Source organism: Furipterus horrens, unplaced genomic scaffold (genome assembly GCF_987537825.1).
Source record: "Furipterus horrens unplaced genomic scaffold, mFurHor1.1.pri manual_scaffold_1, whole genome shotgun sequence".
NCBI classification, from domain to species: Eukaryota; Metazoa; Chordata; class Mammalia; order Chiroptera; family Furipteridae; genus Furipterus; species Furipterus horrens.
Genome location: NW_028327171.1, coordinates 172,986,805 through 173,008,768, shown reverse-complemented (window position 1 = coordinate 173,008,768; position 21,964 = coordinate 172,986,805). Strand labels below are relative to the sequence as shown.

The following is a 21,964-nucleotide window of genomic DNA, read 5'->3' as shown; positions in this document are numbered from 1 at the left end:
CCCAGTTTTCTTTTCTGTCGTCGTCGTCGTCGTCGGCAGCCGTTCGTCTCGAGAGACGGTGGTGTAGCTTCTTAAGAGTCTATCTTCACCGCTGAGAATGGCTGTGCAGTCCGACTCGGGAGTGACACGGTATCTGTCTCCTCCCGTGTTGAATCGACATCTTGCGATGGCGCTGGAGTGTCCTCTCCAGTGAAGCTGAAGCTACAGAGCCTGGGCAGGGTGATATGGAGGGTCTGCTGTTGCCCATGCAGCAGACCCCCCCTCTCTTCGCAGCTGAAGGGTCCAAGGGAAAGACGGAGTCGATACAGCTTGGCTTCAGGTGCGCCGCAGGAGTTGCCTGTGTTGACTACAACGTCAAACCGCCTCAGGGACTCCGGCTCCGGATTTTCTGTCGGGGTTTACTCCCTTAGCCTTTCCCCTGAAGAGATATGCCGCAAGGCAGCGGAGGTTTTTTGGAGACAGAGTTTTCCTTCTGTTTCTTTTCTGTAAATTGGGAATAATAATAGATATCTATAGATTCTTTGTGAATACAAACAACATATATGTAAAACTGTTTAGCACACAGGTTAGCATATGGTAAGTGTTCAGTAAATGTTCAAATGTTCATCATTTCACTCCATATGTTGGTGGTCACTCTCTGAACTTCACCAGATAATCACCAGCACATAAATAAAATCCTACATATTTGCCAGATCTTACACCAATTATCTAAATCACTAGATTATCTGAGCTTTCTGAAATGTTATGAGGTGGAGGGTAAATAAATGCCATTTCATGACTTGGTGTCCAGCTGAGTTCATTCAAAAAAGTTCAACTTTATCTGTAAGGCAGAGTTAAAAGTCAATTTTCCTCTTTCTAACTTTACCCTTTAGCTATTTCTTTACCCTATTTATACTTATGATAGTTGATTATATTTTTCTTAAGCTTAGTTTGTCACTTCTATATACAGTACTGTTCAACTGAACTTAACAGCACCTTAATTAGACACAATCATTTAAGCCCCCATATCAGTTGGTGAGAGGATTGGGAGATACACACCTTAACTAAATTATATCCTCAGCAGTGAGGGGACTGACTGCAAAGCTGCTGGATAGGTGTGCTCTCTGGGGAAGGCTCTGCATTACTCTGACCTCACATCCTTCCATCGTGTGACAAAATCCACTGCTGCACCTTGAACTTCCTGCACAGCCCTGGGGCTGCCTGTGTATCTTCTTCCACCCCCTGAGTTCTTTCCCTTCCCTGCCCCTGCTGATGGTTGGCTTTTCTTTCCTTTTCAATACTGCTGCCACCTCAAACTGGCCAGGGATAGCAACACATTCCTTCCTCTAGCCCCATTCTTCAGTACCCAAAGACAAGTAAAGGGGCCCTACTAATTTCAATGCTTCCTGTAGGGAAGACCCATAAGCAAACACAATAAATGGCACACTTTTAAAAGGATTAAAATATTCTTTATAACTTAGCAGTTATTTATCCTGTCAATATAATAGTTTCAGACTATTTCCAACAAGCAGGATTTAGGCCAAAGCTTCAGTATGAAATCCATTGAGCTACATAACCTAGGAATTTGGATGGTAATGTGAAAATGGCAAGCTTTGGTCCTACTCCTAAGTAACCCTGTAAGTCTCTCTCAAATTCTCTCTCTCTCTTATGTTCTCTCTCTCTCCCCTGCCCCACACACATGCACACACACACACTCAGTAATTATAATTGCCTCCAGATCACTTAGGGAAGATCTCTAAGTTATACTAGGAGAACCATGCCTTAGATACCATTGGCAGAGATGTACATTGCCACTAGACAGATGTCTGTTTCTTTCTTGGGGAAAAGGAAAGACTTCCACTGCTAGAAGTATTTCCCCCAATGAATCAAAGGTAATGTTAGATATAAAATTTAGGTCCAGAGACATTCATTACACTGGTTTTATTCACTGGACTAAACAGCTTTCGCTATTAAGTAGTTGGAAGCCTACCTAAACACAAAGAAGAGTTGAAAGCAATCTTGGGAAAGAAGAAGTCCTCAGTGCCATTTTTTTTGGAATAAATTTTGAGTGAGAAATTATATGTTAACACTAGTCAGAATAATTAGAAACATAAAATTATGATTCCAGACAGGGAGATAGATTATCTGTAAAGTACTTTATAAAGTAACAAATTTTGCCTTATGACAAACAACATACAGAATGAAGCAAAGCAGGTTTACAGTTGTTCATATGGAAAACAATACAATAATTAATAAATAATACGAGAATAAACTGTGTTTCAGGTACTCACAACTATAAACTTACTTTTGCCCCACCCTGTATATCAACATTCCTGATACCCATCAACAGAGAATCCTGGGATTCAATAATTTGTTGAGGATTACAAATATCTTTTAGCTGACTTCAATAATTAATGGAAAGCTTCCGAATGCCACAAAAGAAAATTATGAACATTATCCTCCTGGAATCTCTGAGATAGGGTTCAAAACATAACAAGCTAACAATTAGATCAGTCCCCAAATGCATCTCAAAAAACCCGGACCACATTTTCTCCCCTGCGTGCAAGTCCTCAGGTACAAACTCAGTGACATGCCTTAATACCTCTTCTCCTGATACACATTATCACCTAATGCAGTAAATGAATGTTTGAAGTCTGGTTATTGCTTAGTTAAATACAGAGCACATGTGACTGGGTTGCCTGATGCAAAATAGTGGCAATTGGTTTCCCTACAGTAAAAAAGAAAAACAAAAGACCTTATGGGAGCTAAAATGGTTGTTTTAATACTAACAGGCCTTCAAAATCAAAGTAGACACTAGAACCGTCACTTGCAGCGTTCAACTATAGTTGAAAACACCTCTGTCTATGTGTGCATTGTTGGTCATTGGAAGAGAGACTATCAAAAGGTCTTACGTTAAAGAGGATAAATAACTGATCCCCATTTCCCCCATTATCTTTTTTTTTTGGGGGGGGGGGTCTCAGTACTAACTGGTTATCCAGCAGGAACTGTTCTGTACATGGGAATGAAAAGGAAACTAATTTGAAGAGATTTTCACCTTTCCTTAAGCATTTCTATTAAGGTGGTTTGAATTGTTTATTGCTAGCTCGCCTCCTGAAGCATAATTTTGATCATCAAAAATAAGATCTGATCTCAGACCATGTAAGACAGTGCAGAAAAAAGGGCTCTGGAGGTTTCTGCAGTCCAATGCAGCACTTGGGGTTACAGCAGAGGTCACCGTCTTGCCACCTGAGTCATTCATCCATGATCATCAGAGGACATTCTTTGTGTTTCATGTGTTCCCCATGTTCTAGTTCTGTCTTTGATACATATCATTTGGGAACTGGAAATCTCAGTTTGTGCTTGTTTTCACCGCTGCGCACAGCTGGCCTCTTCCTCTGATGATGCAGTATGTTCATTAAGCCCTGTGTATTTTATACTGAGAGTCCATCTCAGTTTGGACCTGTGACATTCCAAGCACTCAATAGCTCTATATGGTTAGTGGCTACCATACAGGACAGTGCAGGTCTATACCATTTGACTGACTTTTCCTGGCACCACTCTTTAACATCCAAGCAGCTCTTGGTTTTCATTGAACATCCCTGATTGCTTCTTCTTTGCATCTTTGCTGGTGTTCCTTTCCTTTCTCTCTGTCTTCATCCTTAGAGAGGTGTTCCCCTTCCCCTGCAGGAAAAAAAAAAAAAAAAGATCTGTCCCGCTCCTTCTCCACCTTAGTTCCACCTCCTCTGGGCACTGAGTAGCTAGCATGTCATGCCAAACCAGTGGAATGACCATGAACACAGCACTTACATCAAACTGAAAGGTGGGAACTGGAAGGAGCAGAAAAACATTCTCATTTCTCTCTTAAACCATCATTCCCTAGAGCTGATTTCCAGTGCATACTCTGAATGCTTTTTGTTCTTCCTTTCTTCCCACATGCCTCCAACCCTTGGCTCATGTTTCCATCCTTTGCAGGGACCATGTTCTATAGAATGTCCTGATGCATCATTTACTGTACTCACACTCAGGCTTTCAGACAGCAGCTGATATAATTTCAGTGCTTATAAGAAGTGCTCTTGGAATATCTATGCAGCTGTCTGCAGTAGGTACACACAGGACGCAATGACTGATTTACTGAGTGGCAGAATATTGTGGTTGACATGCTCTCAGTTATTTCGGGTGTTGTCATGTGTTTATATCGGAAGGCCTCCGAGAGCCTATTCTGCATGCATGCCACAGCACACGCAGTAAATCTGATCTAAGAGGCTGCTCATGTGTGTGAATGCCTCATGATGAGGTGTAACACCCACACGACGAACCACTTACTGCTCAGTTTATGCCGACTTGTTTTTATGTTTTTTCCCAGAGTGCATTCGGTAGAAAAAATGTCTAGATCTAGAGAGTCAGCTTACTTCATCAGGCAGGTATGGGATCAGGATATACGGAATATCACCATAGATCTTTAACTTTGTTCTCTTACAGTGAACAGTATTGCCATACAGGAATAGTATTCTTTGGGGGTTGAAATAGTATTTGCCAAATGTAGGGATGAGGTCAGTAGATACCTTTTAAAAATCAAACAACTCATTCCTTTTCTGCTTTCCTCACCACTGGCATGTGCTAGATGACAAGTCTTTGACTCACAAAATTAAATAGGATTATCTGAGGGTTCAGGCTTCTCACCTGTTTTTAGAGATTAAGAAACACCTGTTTGGACCCATTTTTTATACACTCAGATTCTATATTAACTTTCCCTATTAAGCATTCTTGAGATTTCTGAGTGTCTCCCACTTTAGCTAAGAATAAATAAAAGTTACTCCCAATACTTAATGAACTAATGATCTCTGAAAGTTAGTTATATTCATGATTTCTTTTTTTTTTTTTTATGAAACCTTTAAATCATTTCTCTAGTTGTGTTTTTATATGGGTTCACTACATTTTTTGTGAGAAATTATTTGTATAAAAGTAAATAAGTGAGTACATTTTATAGCTCTTGATAAAATTCTGTGTTCTAATATGCACATTATACATGTTGTCTAATGCAAATTGGGATGCCAGAAAGACAGACTATCTTCGAATAATTGTAAATACATAAACATTATACTTTATAGTTAGATATAGTGACTGGCTAATGTTTGTATTATACTGCAGATTACTAAATGTTTTGAAGAAAAATGAGGTATACTTTACATGAAAACTGCTGCAGGGTCACCTTTATTCTGTTTTTCGTAATGTTGGTAGCCTAAAATGATGATTAACAAAGATTTCCAATTAGTAGAAATCCAGAGAAACCCTCTTACCCATATTTTACTGCCTATCCCATGCTGGAAAATGCTAATTCCATGCTGGAAAATGGTAAACATCAGTGTAGACCATTTGGTGTCATAGCCAGCTTTGCGATATCAGCCCTGTAATGGTAATGGGTATACTATTCTAGGAAACCCCTAACTCAACTTCTGTTGGGGGTGGGGTGTACATTTATTGTGTGGAGCTTCAGCACTAGCCTAGTTTTTTCCTTAACCACATAGGAGTTCAGAGAAATCCTTAGGCTGTTGTAGACGAGACAACCTAGGCTGGAGAGAAACATAGTATAATGTCCATCATTTGGAATGGACTGTCAGGATTAATTTTTCAGGTTTGAAGTAATTCCCCTTCATGCCCAGAGCTGTAAGACTTTAGGTTACCCAAGGATGGCAGCAGGGCACAGTGGAAAGAGCATGGACTTTGGAATAATGTAGTTTTGGGGATAAATCCTGGTTCTGTCACTTACTATGTGGCCCTGGATAAGCTGCTTAACCTCTCCTCATCTCTACAATGATGATATTATACTTGTTATGGAGTTGTTGAGAGAAATAGAGATGATGCCCCAAAGGAACTAGCAAATGGTTTAGCATGTAGTGGACTCTTAGGGATCACTAGCAACGATATGATCATGCAATACCACGGTATAGGAATTGAGAGTAAAAATCAAAGTCTTCTTTAATTTGGATAAGGAATCTGCAGCCAGAAACCTCATGTCATCAGTTCAATGTCAACTTAAATCATCATTTAAAAATGTACTATTTCTTTCAAATCCTTTGCTGTTTGTTGTTTTAACACTGTAAAATGTGTATTGTAAATCAAGTCTAAATGAGTGTAAGCCAAGCCCCATTTACATTGTCAACAGAATTTTAATAACTTCTTCATTTATTTTCTGAATACAAATTTCCAGCAATTGCAGCAAACAATATTTTTGCATTGTCATTTTATAGTAGAAATATAATTCTACATATGCTGTTTAATATCTTTATGTGAGTCTATGTAACGTTATTCAGCCTCATATTCTCATCCAAGAAAGGGGATTTGTTTATAAAAGCATGCATGATTTATAGACTGTGTGAGAACTTATTTTGGTTCTTCTTTGTTAGGAGATTTTTGAATTATTTCCTTTATGCCATGTAATCTGAACTGATATATTGTATTCATGCTTTACATAGACTATTTTGTTTTTTCTTTTAAGCATATAGAGGTTGAAGAAAAAATAAAAACCCCATCATAATTAGTAAATACATAAGATGAGTTTATATGAAGAGAAACTGAAGTAGCTTAAGTTTTGAAAAGTTAAGAAAATAGTTCTGAATTTTTACTCAGTATTCTAATCATTTGACATTTGATCTCTGTTGCTTCTTAGGTTACTTGTTGGTTTCAGAAAACTATAAGAGATTTACAGGAACAAAGTCTAGGTTCATCACTTTCAGACAATGAGGAGCTAATCCGTAAGCATGAGAAACTGAAAATAAAAGCAAAGGTAAGAGACACATTAAAAAAATAATTGAGCCCTGGCCAGGTCGCTCAGTTGGTTACAACATTGTTCTGATTTGCCAAGGTTGAGGGTTCAATCCCTGGTCAGGACAAATACAAAAAACAACCAATGAATGTCTAAGTAATTGGAACAACAAATTGATGTTTCTCTCTCTCTTTCTCTCCCTTCTCTCTTTCTAATTTAATACTCCTCTTAAGGTAGAGGAGTATTAAAAACTCTCTTTGAATAACCCATTATTTACACTGAAAAGATTCTGAAAGCATTAGCTAATACCACTGCCCACTGACTGTTCTTCTGGAATAATGAACAAAACAACAGCTTCTACAACAATAACTACCTTTTTAAAATAGTTACTATCTGCCAGACACAGCATTTAGTATAAGAGATATTTATCGCAAAACCCCTGAGGAGTAGGTATTGTTTTCCTCATTTTACAAGTCAAAACACATAAACTAAAAACAGAGGCTTGGAGAAACATGCTAACTTTACCACGTAATATATCTTTTTAGTGTCAGAGCTGAAATTTGATTACAAGTTTTACCTTCCTCCAAGACCAAAAAAAATGTTTTTCTGCACTGAGGTCTCATTATACTATCACTTTTATGATTTCCCAGTATAGCTTACTTGCTATTATCATTTATATTTCCCTAGTTCCTTAATTTGCTTCACATTTTTTAGTTTTGCACAAATTAATGGCTGCCCGCTGGGCAACCATTTGTGGGTGTTTGAATGTGCAAAATGGAACCGTGAAGTGCTGAAAGCAACAGGGGCAGAGAGCGGCCGATAGTGTTACCCTCTGCATCACATCTGGTTGTTTGGAAACGGACTCAGTTGTACATGTGGGGTTTGTAAATACTTCCCAAAGTTCTTTACACACCCTCCACTTTGGTCTGCAAGAAAGCAAAAGTCTATTTACAGTAGATTGAGTGGAAACAGTGAATAATCAATATCAAGGCTTGGGGGACTTTCTATTGCTAATAACTTGGATAACTGATAGTTGTAGGCACAGCTACATCAAGAAGCTCTGGAAAACAATGGGCCAACACTACTAGACATTGGATGAGAATAAGGAAGATAAACCAAATAAATATTGTGTGTTTGGGAAGATGAGGTTTGGGTGAGGACAGGAAAGGCAGTAGGTGGCATTTATCTAGACTGAAATCTTCTCATAAGGATCATGATGCCTTTGTTTTTGCTTCTCTTTGAACACTGGAGTGTACATAAGTATTCAAAGTGTTTGGTTTGAATATCTGCCAGACTGATAAAAAATGCAGTTACAAAGACCATTATGACTGATAGTTTTTTTAAGTTCTTTAAAAAATTTTAGCAATTGGTTTATCTACTTATGAATTTTTAAAAACTATGTAACAATTTATTCTGTGTGTTAAACAAGTTTTATCATTGAAAATTCTATCAAAATCCCTAAGTAGTAAGCACAAGAAACAACCTGAATTGCACAGGGTAGTTGCTTCCTTTAAAACAAACAGACAAAAATGGAATGTTCACATAATTTATACATACTGTGGATTTATGGTTTTTCACAGCCCTGAGGACAGTCAGAGTAGAATATTTGTTTATATATAACTTCAATTCTAGTAGGACACAATTTTTATCATAGTTTACAGTCCACATTTGTAGCCCTGATAGCCATAAATAGAAAAACATAGATATTCTTTCCACCATTATCCCAATGTTGCAAACATAAGGGGTTTAAGAAGTTTGCTTTTACACATAAATATTTTATTATAGAAAGGGCCCCATAGGAAATTTCTAACCTATAAGGAAAATAAAAGTGAATCATTCAGACCAAAGATAATTATTCTTAAGATAACCATTCTTAATATTTTTGTGCATTCCCTTTCAGTCTTTTCATATACAAACCTAGAAACACATAGCATCAGAGTTATGCTGTTTTTATTTATAACTTTATCATATTATTTTTGTGTAAACAAATAACCATTAGCTGCAAAATACTTCATTATATAGATGTATTCATATTGCAGGGTTACACATTTTGATTATGTGTAGAAGCTAAACCATATGAATATCCAAGCAAATATTATTTTTCAAGAAGGTACAAATTCCTGATAAACACCATTATGTTCCAGACAAATCAACTGCTTATTTCAGGGTCCCAAACCACTCAGAAACCTACAATAAATATACAGTTACAAAACTTATGGGGAAGTTAACTGTTAAGGTCTATTCAAATGTATTTTCTAAAAAAAAAAAAAAAAAAAAAAAACCTATTAATTTGTTTTACTGGAAGTTCCTGTTTTATTACTTACCTTGAAGGGATAAGATAAGATTTTCCATCCAAACTGTGGTTCTAGCCAATGGAGCCCCCAATCTCAATACCATCTTTAAAAATTACCAAAATGTTGAATAGTTATTTAAACTAGATCAACCCAATAGAGAGGAATACCCAAACACAACTTATTGATTAAAAAATGTTTTAAGACACTTGCCATCATTTGGGACACTAGGTAATCCGATGGCAAAATATCTGGTCATTCAAGGCAGCAGGGGACCCTGAATCATATGAGTTGAGAGGGACCCTGTCAAGGTAAATGCAGAGGATGGCGTGGCCCTGTGTTTTGGGGTGATCCAGGGTGGCTTTCTGGAAGAATGGGATTTGAGTGGATGGATGGGAGATGAGCAGTTGGTTAGGAGAGGGTGTTTGTTTCAGAATAAGGCAAAATAATGATTAAGCCAGTGTGTCTATGACAAGTCCTAACAATGTTGAACCCAGAGAAGAGAGAATAAGGGAAGTTGTCTCAGAGGTAATAGTTATCCACAGCGATTCCACAGGAAAGAAATGCTAACCATGCCTGATCAATACAGGGAAGGAAACTTCCATAGGCTGAGAAATGGAAGAGATTCCTGAAGCTGTGGAGGGTGGGCCTAACTGACCTACAAATCTCAGTGTTTCCGATTCGGTAGAGAGAGGGTTCAGATGACAATATCAGTTGTTCTTGTTATATTTAAAGCAACACGAGTATAAAAAACACCTTTTCAGAGCTGGCCAAAAGGAGCGGAACTCGACTGGGGAAATAGCAACATTTCTGAAAAGTGAAGGCCGTATAAAAAGGATGTTTGATTCATGTCTACTAAGCCATTTTAACTGTTGAAGAAGAAAAAAACATTCCTTTAGTCTCTTTCTATGATTCTTTGGTGACTTTAGATAATCTACTTAGACTCCTTTTACCTGTCTATTCAGTCATTATCTTTATTTATTTACCTTTAAAAACATTGGCTCCCCAGCATGGATTACACAAACTCTAACTCCTCATAAATCTCTGGCTTGGCCATTCTCTTGCTTTTTAAAAATATTTCTCCCCCTAATATCTATGCCTTTCACATTCCTGTTTCCACAGGCACCCGCTCTAATGGGTCCAATATGTGTTTTTAGACATATACCCGTTCCTACAATAAATGTACAGTTATATGTTTTCAATTTTCTAAGTGATGCTAAGACATAGATCTCACCATGTCTCTTCCCACAGCACTGCTCATGTCTAGTTCACATAGGTCCTTGTGTTTTCGCTGTGGTCATACCTAGATGCAGTATAATTTTGGAAAGTTCTATTACATAGATATAGATGTTCTATCCTTCATAATTTTAACTGCCTCCCATTTCTTTTTCCCTTCCTTCCTAATACTTTTTCTTTTAGTTCACTGGTTGTTCTACTGAACTCCTGCCCTTCAGCCCTCCTTCTAAATTCTTCACTTTGGCAGTTATATTTTTCATGCCCAATCCCTCATAGTGATTCTTTTTCGTAACTGTTATTTTTCTGCTTCATCTGTCTAATGCCCTTCCTTATACCTTAAATTATATTTTATTTATGTATTAAATGTTGCGTCTCTCTGGTGCATTAGTTCTGTTTCCTCTGACCGAGGTATTTCAGCGTTGCTTGTGCTCATCAGACATCATTTTCCCCTGTGAGTTCATATTCCCTTGGTACGTCAGCAACTTTGACAAGTAAAGCCTGGGAGGTGAGAAAACTGCTGCTCTAACGTGTCCCTTTCTGGATGAGTTGCTGGGGGCGTGCCGCCCCTGAGTGCAGAGGTTTCTGTTGTTGCAGTTAGGGTTCAACCATTCCCAGTTTGCCCTTCTACCCCAGCACACACGGAGAAGGGGACCCCTTGGAGGACTTCCCACTGATGTACTTGGGCCCTGCTTTGTTCCAAGACCATTTTCCTGGGTTATGTCCTATCGGGCTCACATGGTGGAGTGGAAGAGGTCACACTAAGAAACAGGTCAAGTTGCTTATTTCTCAGGTAATAGGTCAGATTCCCGTGCTATCCTGGCTATTTCTGGGATGGACTGCTACTTTCTATCCTGAAAAGGCACATTGACAAACAGGGATGAGGCAGGCGGAGAGAGAAAGCATCTTTTCAGAAGGCGCTCACCTGCCTTTATCTGCTGTTTGTGGCATCCAACCTTCTTCTAGTCCAGATGGCCAGTGACCCAGACACTGAGACCCAGCCACCTTCTGGCTCCACAGGGGAAGTTCTCTTCTCTATAAACTTTTACAGGAAGGACCAGCTACATAATTTATAGGCTCAACACAATGAAAATATAGAGGTTTTTTTTTTTTTAATTATTGGGATTTCAATGCAGCAACAGCAGCACAGTAACCCAAGCAGGGGGCCCTTCTGAGTGCAGGGCCCCGTGTGATGGTGCAGGTCACTGGACAACGAAGCTGTCCTGTTTACAGTGTTAAGAATTCTCGAAAGACCTAGTAACCTTTGATGGTTAAACATTTTCCTTAGCTATTTTACTAACCTCTTCCCACCTGAACGAGTAAGTTTTCTAAAACTAGAGATTCTAATGCTGTAACGGGTTGCATCTCCAAGGAAAAAACAGGTTGAGATTCCTGCTATTTCACTCACTATTCAAGCTTGGGTACACTTGACCTCACTGAGTAAGGAGCTTGGCTATGAAAACTCAATTGGAAAATATTTGTGAAAACATCCACATTTTAGTAGTGGCACCAAAAATGTTACTTTCTTGCCCAGCCATGATGTAAATGTTCCAATAGTTTTCATCTGCGGTTTTTCAACAATCTCGTTCCTTGTTCTTAGAGAAGGATTCCAATTTTATGTGTCAGACAGGAAACAGCGTATTATATTTTGGACATTTATTTGGGTGTGAGTGTGAGAAGAAGGGGGACTGTTCCTTTCAAAGGAGCTGGGGATTCATTAGTGGAACTGATGTAAATAATCTGGTAACACAGGGAAAATAGGTGTTCCTGCTTTCCGCAGCTAAATCAAATGCAGCGGGAACTGTTGTGCATTGCTTATTAGTCTACTTCTTAAGTTCTTTGTAAAAAAAAAAAGAAAAAAAACTTTGAAATTTCCTCTATCATTTCTTGCTGGAATGCATTCAAATAAAAAATATGGCAACTTTCATATCTCTTAATACATCTCTCTACCTTATTCAGAATGTGCTGAAATAATTAAAGGATTTTTAATACAACCTTAACTATGAGTAATTGTATTAAATTATACTTTCTTTACTAAATATGAAAAATATTTTCATTTTATATATGTTTAACAAATAAAGAAATAGATAAGATGGATGATTATAAATCACCCCTTGGTTAAGAACCTTCAATACTCTTAAATTGTATCATGTATCAATTTGATGCCTTACGGCTTGAGTTCAACTTTTGGAGCTCAGAGTTAGTTGTAGGATGTATTAAAATAATATGTAAACAAATACTTTCCTATTATCTCCTTTGAAGAAGCATAGTCATTCCTTTTTCCACACATCAGAAATAATATTCATATAAAACAGCCTTCAGCAACCGACCTGTACTTCTGTTGGGAGAGAAACTTTTCCTCTGCCAATTTGGGTCCAGTGACTGAGGGCCTGCAAATGAATTGACAATAGGTAGATTAACAGAAGTACAGACAGATTTATTTTCATACATGCACATGGGTGCTCCCAGTAATGGAAAACTTGTGTAATAGCACAAAATAAAGGTTTATATATGTATAAAGTTAAGGAAAGGGGGATTTTTAGTGCCTCAGTGGGTGAGTAAGGAGGGTTCTATTGGGCTTTTTGATGCTAATGATGCAGGCAGTCTGCAGGCATTCTGTCTTCTTCATGGCTGGAAGTTTCCGGGTGAGAGTTTATGGCAGCTGAATCTGCACTTCTTGGTACTAAAAGTGAGTCTTCTTTCAATCAGGAAACTTCCTGGGAAGGGGTCTATGGTGCCTGTATTTTCAGGAGACTGCTTACATTAAAGTAATATTTTTTCTGAGGCTGCTGATTGTTCAGACATTTTCAGTTTAAAGTAATTTTCATACCACTGTTATGAGTGCTGAGCCCCCTCACTTCTATAGGTTCAGTCCTTGGTTCAGATCAGGCTCTTTGTAACTGATGCACATAGAATCACTTGGGGGCTTTGAAAAAATATACCAAAGTCTGGATCTCACAGTCAGAGATTCTGTGTAGTTTGTTTGGGGCATTAGAAATTTTTTTGTTTTTTAAATTCATTGCCAATTTTAAACTATTGAAGTTTTGGTCAAAAAGAATTCCAGATTTCCCACTTCTAAAAAAATCTGGAATACCTGGCAATATCAGTGCACCTTTCCATAAAGATATAGCAGCCCTTGGCTGGATCCTAGTATAGCTATTTCATTTAGAAAAGTTTTGTATACTCCAGTTTGCCACAGGCTTCACCGTTTCTCTTTACCTACCTTTGCTTTACTTATTCACATTGTTTACCTGACCCCATAAGCATTTGGATTTGAGATGTGATGGGCAATAAGGTACCACCCAAATGGAGTAGTAACTTCAACTGGTTTTTATTTTAGAGGATTACTTTGGAAATCATATGAATGATAAGAATGGAAGGGAGTGATATTGAAGTCAGGGAAGTCTCTTGGAGAACTATTATAGTTTAAAGGAGAGTGGCTTTAGGTGGGGCAGGATGTCTTTTTTAAATGGAGGTAATTAATCCCCATTTTAAGACTTTAAGGAGACTTAGAGCCTTGTTATTCAAAGTGTGGCCCCCAGGAACAACATTAGCAACATCTGAAAGTCTTAGAAATGCTGAACCTCAGACTCCACCCACCAAACCTTTTGGGTTAGAAAGTGTGTTTGAATGCAGAGAATTTAAATTGACTCTATAGTTTAGGAGGTATTGATGTAGAGGTTTTTCCCATATATTTCATGAATGTGTGTATTCTCCTTAATTTTCATAGATGAATATATATTGTTTATAAAGTCCTTGATTAATAATAATCTTTGAAGTTCTGGGAGAGAGGCAAACTAAAAATGGCGTATAGAAACATCATCTCCAATGTTTTAATATAGTAGAGTTCACATACTCAGATTCAAGATTAAAACCATCTTCCATGATTCACCATGTAATCTGATTTTCCAAGTCATTGAAAATATTTTCCAGTTGTTGCTGAGTGATTTCATAAATTGGATTTGTGATCTTGGCCTCAAGTTTCTTCAAATAATAATAGTTAGAGATCTTCAAAAAAAATTCCAAAGCTTAGGTCCCATGGAATCTTTATCCAGAGGAAAAAGTCAAGTTTAAAGTTACAAAATATTTATGTCTATGAGATAAAGAAGTAAAACAGAATCTCTTGCATTTAAATTATTTGAATAATTTTAATGCATAATGGTCAGCATAGAACCACTACAATAAAGTGGCTCTTTAAAAATATGTTTATTGTTCTGGTTTTCTGATTGCATTATATATCCCAATTTTAGAAGAATTAGAAAATTCTTGAACTGGCCGGGTAGCTCTGTTGGTTGGAACGTGCCCCCATTTGCCAGGATTGTGAATTTGATCCCCAGTCAGGACACATGCAGGAGTCAACTGATGGGTGCATGGATGATGGAACAACAAAATCAGTCCCTCTCTCTCTCTCTCTCTCTAATTAATTTTTTAAAAATTTAAGAAAATACATAAAACTGAAGAAAATTATAGTGTGTGGGTATGTATGAAAATGAAAAGGAAATGTAAGACATACAAAATACTGAGTATTCCAAAACTGTGTGTGTATCTGTATGTATATACCATATGTGTGTATTTATACACAGAATTGTGTACGTATTGTTTTGCAGTGTGATTTTTCTAGTTATCATTATATCATAAGCATTTCTCCATTCAAATGCATATTTTAAATTTTTTTTAACGATTGCATAATATTAAACCAGATAGCTATATCATACATTATTTGAGACAGCATCCTAGTATCTCAGAATATGGCAATGGAGTGAATGATACCCTCCTAGGACCTGGAGTTAAATCCCTGCCTCTCTGCTTATTTCTGATGCACTGTGCATAAGTTTCTTGTGTATCTGAACCTGGGCTTTCACGTTCCTGAAAGAGGGTAATAACTATCTAATTCATACAGTTGTTGTGAGGATTAATTATGTTCTCACATGATAGTACTTGGTACAATGCCTTGCACAGCACAACCACAACATAATATGGGTTTTTTCTTTTAAGTGGCGGTTAAACAAACATAACATCCCTTAGTATTTTCTCTATATAATATCATATCATCTGCAGTTTCCCCATCCATATTCATTTGTCTCTGGCTCATCTGTCTACTTGTAAAAAACATTCTTTGAATGTATTCCAGACCAGTGCTTTTCAAACTCTAGTGCACTCATGAATTCCCTGGGGATCTTAAAATGCAGGCCCTGCTTCATCAGCTCTGGGGTGGGGCCTGAGTGTCTGCACGTCTCACAAACGACGGTGCCATATTGATGCTGTTGACCTGTGGACCTGCACTTGTGGGACACAGGCTATGGACTGCGGATGAATGCAAACAAGCTAAGTGACAGAGTAAAAGAAATATTGGGTCATTGTAAGAACTGGGAAGATTTAAGGCTAAAGAAAGCTTTGAGTCTCTTAAGGTACGGACATGATTGTCTGAACCTAGTACTCGGTTTCTTTTCATTGTTTACATTGATGCCTGGACCCATTACTCAGGTAATTGAATATCAAAAACCAAGTATTTAAATTTTGGGATTGCTCCTTTTTAAGAATAGAAATATTTCCTCAGAAACAGCACTTACATGACCTATTTAGTATAAAAGGAGCTACTTATAGATTTCTTGAGGGGTTTAGGGAGTGCATAGCAAAATCTAGAGTTCTTACAATACTTTCTGGGTTATCCAAATATTTTCCAAGTGCTTTACAAACATTGCTGAGCTATTTATTTCTCATTGCGGCACATAGTACCATGTATAAAGAAGTGGACTATTCTGCTATTTTAATTTCCATTACATCTCCAAATTTCTTCACTGAATGTATGTGAATGGTAAAACCATTTTAAAACATATTGCTTCAGTAAATCCATCTCACATCTCTGATGATCATAAAGAAGGCCCATAAAATGAAGCACAGTTTGTTTCTTTTATGTTTTATGTAATTTAAAAAATAAAGTGGGGTCTGAATCTGAAATGTCTCAAGGCAGAAATTTAATGAATCTCCAAACAGTAAAGACACCTGCATTAGTGCATTTCAGTTCTTCTGTCTTTATTTTAGTGACTAAATTGTTTTACTTGTCTGATTTTTTAATGAACTTTCCAATTAAAAACAGATGTCACTTTTTCCCACAGAATATGAATTAGAAACAGTTTCATTGTGAACAGACAAACATGTATATCTAGTATTGGATTTGCCTGCAAACATTGGGAAAATCTGCAAAATAGTGGGATTTTTACATTGGTAACCTTACTATAGCCTTAACTTTTGGGTTAATTTAAAGCTTAGTGAACCATATGCTTTCACTTGATTTAGAGAGTCCTTTGGAAATACTTATACCCATCTAAGAAGGGGAAGAGTTAAGAAAGCAAATAAAGAATATTGTACTTTATGATCACTAAGTTTAAAACTGCCTGCTTGGGAATCTTCACTAGTTCGCTAAATTTAAATGCTTAGATTTTGTTGTTGTTGTTAGTTCTTTCAGTTGTAAGTTTTACAAATATTCTTCATATATATTTTTTCTTCTCTTTCTCTTCCTCCCCCTCCTATTATTTACGAGCCCTTAAATAAAAATTCCCACAAAGCCTGACTTTTTATAGTTACTGTTATTACAACTCAAGATGACCTTGCTGTCATACTAGTGCTAGTGAAATTGAATCTACTTGAAGTGGGCACCTGTGAAGGCATTTTCTTACGGCTTAATGTAGTCATAGGGCAAGATCCCTTCAACCTTCCTGCACTGCTTCAGTGTCTATCTGGTTGTGTTCAATGCTGTGGCCTTAGAGTTCCTTGATATTCCTGACTCCAAAGGCCTTCACTTCAGCTTCCACTCATGTGGCCATACTCAGTTCCATGCATCACACCAAAGGCTCTCGTCACACACCCTTTCCTTTCATCTTCTCCTGGTTTCCCTCCCTGTCCTGTTCCGCATGGGCCAAGGCTGTGTGGGAGAAAACGCAACCACCCGTATTCTGTTCCTTCCTACATCTGAAAACAGATGAAACAATTAGAATAATTTGTCTGATTAACTCTATTTTAAAAGTAAATGGGTTATTATCTGTAAGCCTTACAAACTCTTTTCTTTATCATATGTTAATTCTTTGCTCCATTCTCCATAACAACCAGTTCAAAACTTTCGTGCTTTTAAAAAATTCTCAGGCTTTACTTAGCCTCAGAGTCATTTAGTCATACCAAATAAAACTGCTTGACTTTCTCTCCCCTCTGCCCTGTTTCTTTTTCCCATTCATCTTCTTCTGTTTACTTTCAATTTCCTCTTTTTCCAAATTTAAGCCTTCATCCACTTTTCCAAATTCCATCTTTCCCATCTCTGTGTTTTATCTCATTTTTAACATCTCACTTTTCAGTTACCCTGTCTTCTTCCTTCTATTATATTTTAATCTCTCCCAAAATTGAAAACAAAAATATGGCTGCTCACCCTTTAAGATGCTAATCCACATTTTATTTTTGACTATTATAGTAATAAGTTGAATTGCGCCCCCTCCCAACAGCCATATGTTGAAACCCTAACCCCCAATGTCTCAGAATGTGACCTATATTTGGGAATAGAGTTTTACAGAGTAATTAGTTAAGATGTGGTCATTAGGGTGGATCCTAATTAAACATGACTGTAAAAAGGGAAAATTTGAACCTAGAGGAAGACACATATAACGGGAGACACAGGAAGAAGCTGGCCATCCGCAAGGCCAGGACAGAGGCCTGGAATGGGTCCTTCTCTCACAGCCCTCAAAAGGAACCAATCCTGTACGCACCTTGATTTCAAACATCTAGCTTCCATGACTGTGGGACAGAGGGGAGGTGGGCAGGACAGGGGACAGCAATGGGGGAAAGATGGGACAACTATAATAGAGCAACAATAAAAAAAACGGGGTTGTGGGGAAGGGACAGTCTAGCTTCCAGAACAGCGAGAGGAAGAATTTCCGTTGTCCAGGTCACTGAGTGTGTGGTACTTTGTTACCATAGCCCATAACTACTACAGCTATGTCATTTTCAGCCTCCTTGGCCTCCCTCTGGCTACCCCCACCCCCACACCCTTGACTGCATTGTGAGAAGCTGTTCTTTCTCAAGTACCTGGTGACTTGACGCTCTCTACGCCTTTGTCCTCTGAGGCCCGACTTTCTCTCATCCTCCTCTCTTTGGGACGGCCCCTTCAACATCTTCCTGTGCCACCTTTCTCCATCCGTGCTTTGCATATGATGCCTAATCTTCGGTGCTGTTCTCATTTCCTGTGTTCTCCACTTGGAGTTGTTTAATCTCATGATGACAATGTCACTTTTATCTTGCTGATGTCAAGCATTTAAAAAAATCTCCAACTCAAATATCTTTTCTCAACTCTAGTCTTCTTTTCAGAAATTCCCTGTTGAAGATGTACCTGTTAATTTCTTACTAGTGCTTCTAACTCAACTAAAATCAATCCTTTTCCTGTTTTCTTTCATGGCTAAATATGTTGCAGTCCTTCAGCCACCCAGGTTAGAGAGACTTTAGGGTCAAATTAGAATGCTCATTCTCTTTTTGCCCTAACTTTGCTCATCTCTCAGTTTTAGTCAATTCTTACCTCCTGATCTTCTTCTCATCTGCTGATCCCGGGACTAACACTTTACTTTGGGTTCTCCGAATCCTTACCTGGGATTCTTACAATTATGTTGTGTAGTAATATTATTCTGATCCTACAAACTACAATATTTGCATGAAATATTGCTTGTTTGTTTAAAAAATTTCTTTTTATTCAACATAAGCTTGAGTCTGACCTCCCTTCCTCCGACTGGTGGGATAGTCGATATCCATCATTATTGAAGTACCCATTTCCCAAGGGTCTGCTAGTGTTCCTGGGCCCACACAGCATGACAGCACCATAGGCATCAGTCCACTCTGGTTCCCTCTGACACAATCATTGTGTCAGCCTGGGTGGAGACTGCAGTTTCTGCAGCTCCACTGCTTCTGTGCCCGTTTGGGGTCCCAGGCTGGCTCAAGTGCCAGTCCCTGAAGGAAACTCACAGCCAGCCCCACAGAAGCCTCATGGCACTGCTCTGAGAAGACCATGGATTTCTACACACCCCATCTCACACATAGCCTGCTCTCCATGCTAGCCCTGTCTTTCTGTGTCCCTCACCCTCTCTTTTCCTTTATCACAATCTATCATAGTGTCTTCAACTGGCTCAGTCTTTTTATAAAAGATAGGAGGGGGAATGACATGCAGGTAATTTATGCTTTTGGTCTTGATATAAACTTCACTAAGGCAAAAAAATATACATTGACTGTCTCCTTGAAACAGGGTCAGATAATATGATATAGAAAGAACACAATAAATTATTCAGCCACATGCCTAACTGGCACCTGACCTTTCAGTCTTTCCATTTTGCAATCATTCTTTATGCTGTCATCAAAGTTCATTTGGGCAAGCTGAAACTAGGCCATTTTTCTCTCAAGCATCTCCAAGTACAAACTTTCATGGAATTTAAATCCCTCCTGTCCTTTACCTGCTCCCCAACCTGTAAGTCACCCCAATTCCAGGCTTGAACTGTTATCATTCCCATGCCTGCCACATAGTTCTTACTACTAAGTCTTCATTTAGTCTGAACCCTAAGCATAAAATTTCTTTTTCCTTATTTCCTTTTCCTTCTTGTTCAAAGTTAATCACAAATTTTTGTTTTAGAGTTTACATGGGAATAGTAAAGCCAAAGACAGGTACAGTATTCCCTCACTTATCGCAGGTATTACATTCTAGACCACCCTGCGATAGGTGAAAATCCACGAAGTAGGAACCTTACATTTATTTTAGTATTTATATATATTTTAAGGCTTTATAAACCCTTCCCACACACTTATAAACTGTTCCCAGTCCCTTATTAACCTTTTTCACATTTATAAACACTACTTATGTTCTTAAACATATTCTACACTCTTAAACCTACGTAACTTTAACAACATATGTATACCATACTGCAAAATCCTGCAATATAGTGAAAAATCTGCAATAAATAATTAAATATAATATTTTAAAAATTCCCACGATACAGTGAGGCCACAATAAGTGAACCACAATATAGAGAGGGACTACTGTATAGCCTGAAGTCACAATTTGGTCACCAAAGAAGAGGAGAAGTTGAATGAAAATAGAATATGCTATCAAGGTGAAATCAGTGGCAAAGTATTAGCAACTGAGTCAGAAAAGCTAAGCAGAAACAGAAGTTGTAAACAGAGTTTGGTATGTAATTCAAGACTGGGCCCAAATTGGCTAAGAAGCAAGACAAAGCACCCACATTCATGATGTTTGGATAACATTTTGAGTGTTAAAAAACAAAATTCAACTGAGTATATTTTAAAGATCTTATTGGCTTTATTCAACAATTCATGAATCAGGCAGCATCCCATCTAGCAGATAAAAAGGAGCTCCTATAATCTGTTCAAAATGTAAGACTAATATAGGCAGAAGGGAGTGGAGACAAGGGAGTCAGAGTAGCAAAAGCAGATTGGTCATGGCATGGCCACTGTCTTTTAGGGGATGGCAGGGGTCTATCAGGCAGATTACCTTACTAGTGTTGACCAAGTGCTTCCTGATTGACTGATTTAAGATTTCATTTCTAGGAAAGTTTGAAACTGTAGTTAGTTTTAGTTTGGTGACATGGGACTTAGCATAGGTAACTCTTTGGGCCTGTTTTCTTGTTTTAAGAAGACGGCAGTGCATTGGGCAGAGAGCGTCTGTCCAAAGCTCTGTGTCCCCATTCTAGCCTAGAGGATGAACGTTTTCAGATCTTTGTTGACAACCTGGAGTGTCAGCATCCTTGCAGATTACTTCCCTAGGAAGCTTTTGATCCCTTTAGTGCTTATCTTTTTCTCCTTTTCTTGTAGTGAGTTGCTATTGCTCATTTAAAGAATTTTTCCCATCATTCCTGGCATTTTAGTTATTCAAATGTCTGATTTATCTACATGACTGATTTCCCCCACAGCTGTGAATTTCTCAAAAATGGGCCATGGCATAATCATTTTTGGATTTCCTGTAGCACCCAGTATGGGGTCTGTGGTAGTGGAATTTTAACACAGCTAGTATTATTACCAAACAAAAATGGGGTTCAGTCGCTCACCATCACCAAAAGGCAAACTCCAGAGGTAGAGACTGGTAAGAAAGGAAAAATGTTTTTATTTGGATGCTGAATGATCTGGGAGAATGAGGGACCCCTTGTCTCAGAGCTTATCTCCTCTGCAAAACCCAGACGAAGCCTAGCTGTCTTCAGCAAGACCCAAACCAAAGGCAGTGCCCAGAATTCCTGCTCCATTTTAAAGTACTGTCCTTTGGAATCTGCGGCACTGCTAAGCTGCCACCTGGGGAGCTTGGCCTGTTCCCAGCTGCTGTCCAGCTTCAGGTTTGTTCCCCTCCCTGCTGCCCCCAGAGACTGTGGCTTCTAGGGCCACAAGGTCCCATACTCCTGCGCTAGAGAGCATGTGAACACACTACAAATGCTCCACCAAGTCTGAGAGAGAGAGAGAGAGAGAGAGAGAGAGAGAGAGAGAGAGAGAGAGAGAGAGAGAGAGAGAGAGAGAGAGACTGAGACTGAATCCCTCCTGGAGGCCCTGGGCCACGTGGCTGCTACAGTCATGTAGCCCATGGAGAGGACAGGCCAGTGCACTGTCCAAATGCAGGTTCTGAGCAGCCAGTGATGAGCAAGAGAGGTATTTCTTTGTTCCCCTGAGTAGATAATTA

At 38.4% G+C, this 21,964-nt stretch overlaps 1 protein-coding gene across 3 annotated transcripts in view; it reads left to right on the top strand.

The window, feature by feature from the left end:
- The window catches only part of CCDC141 (coiled-coil domain containing 141), a 165,052-nt gene that overhangs the window by 53,753 nt on the left and 89,335 nt on the right, over positions 1-21,964 (top strand). For all 3 annotated transcript variants that reach the window (XM_090281222.1, XM_090281213.1, XM_090281206.1), the window contains exon 6: positions 6,647-6,763. In XM_090281222.1, coding sequence (XP_090137348.1) covers positions 6,647-6,763 — 117 coding nt within the window. The remainder of the gene's footprint in view (positions 1-6,646; positions 6,764-21,964) is intronic.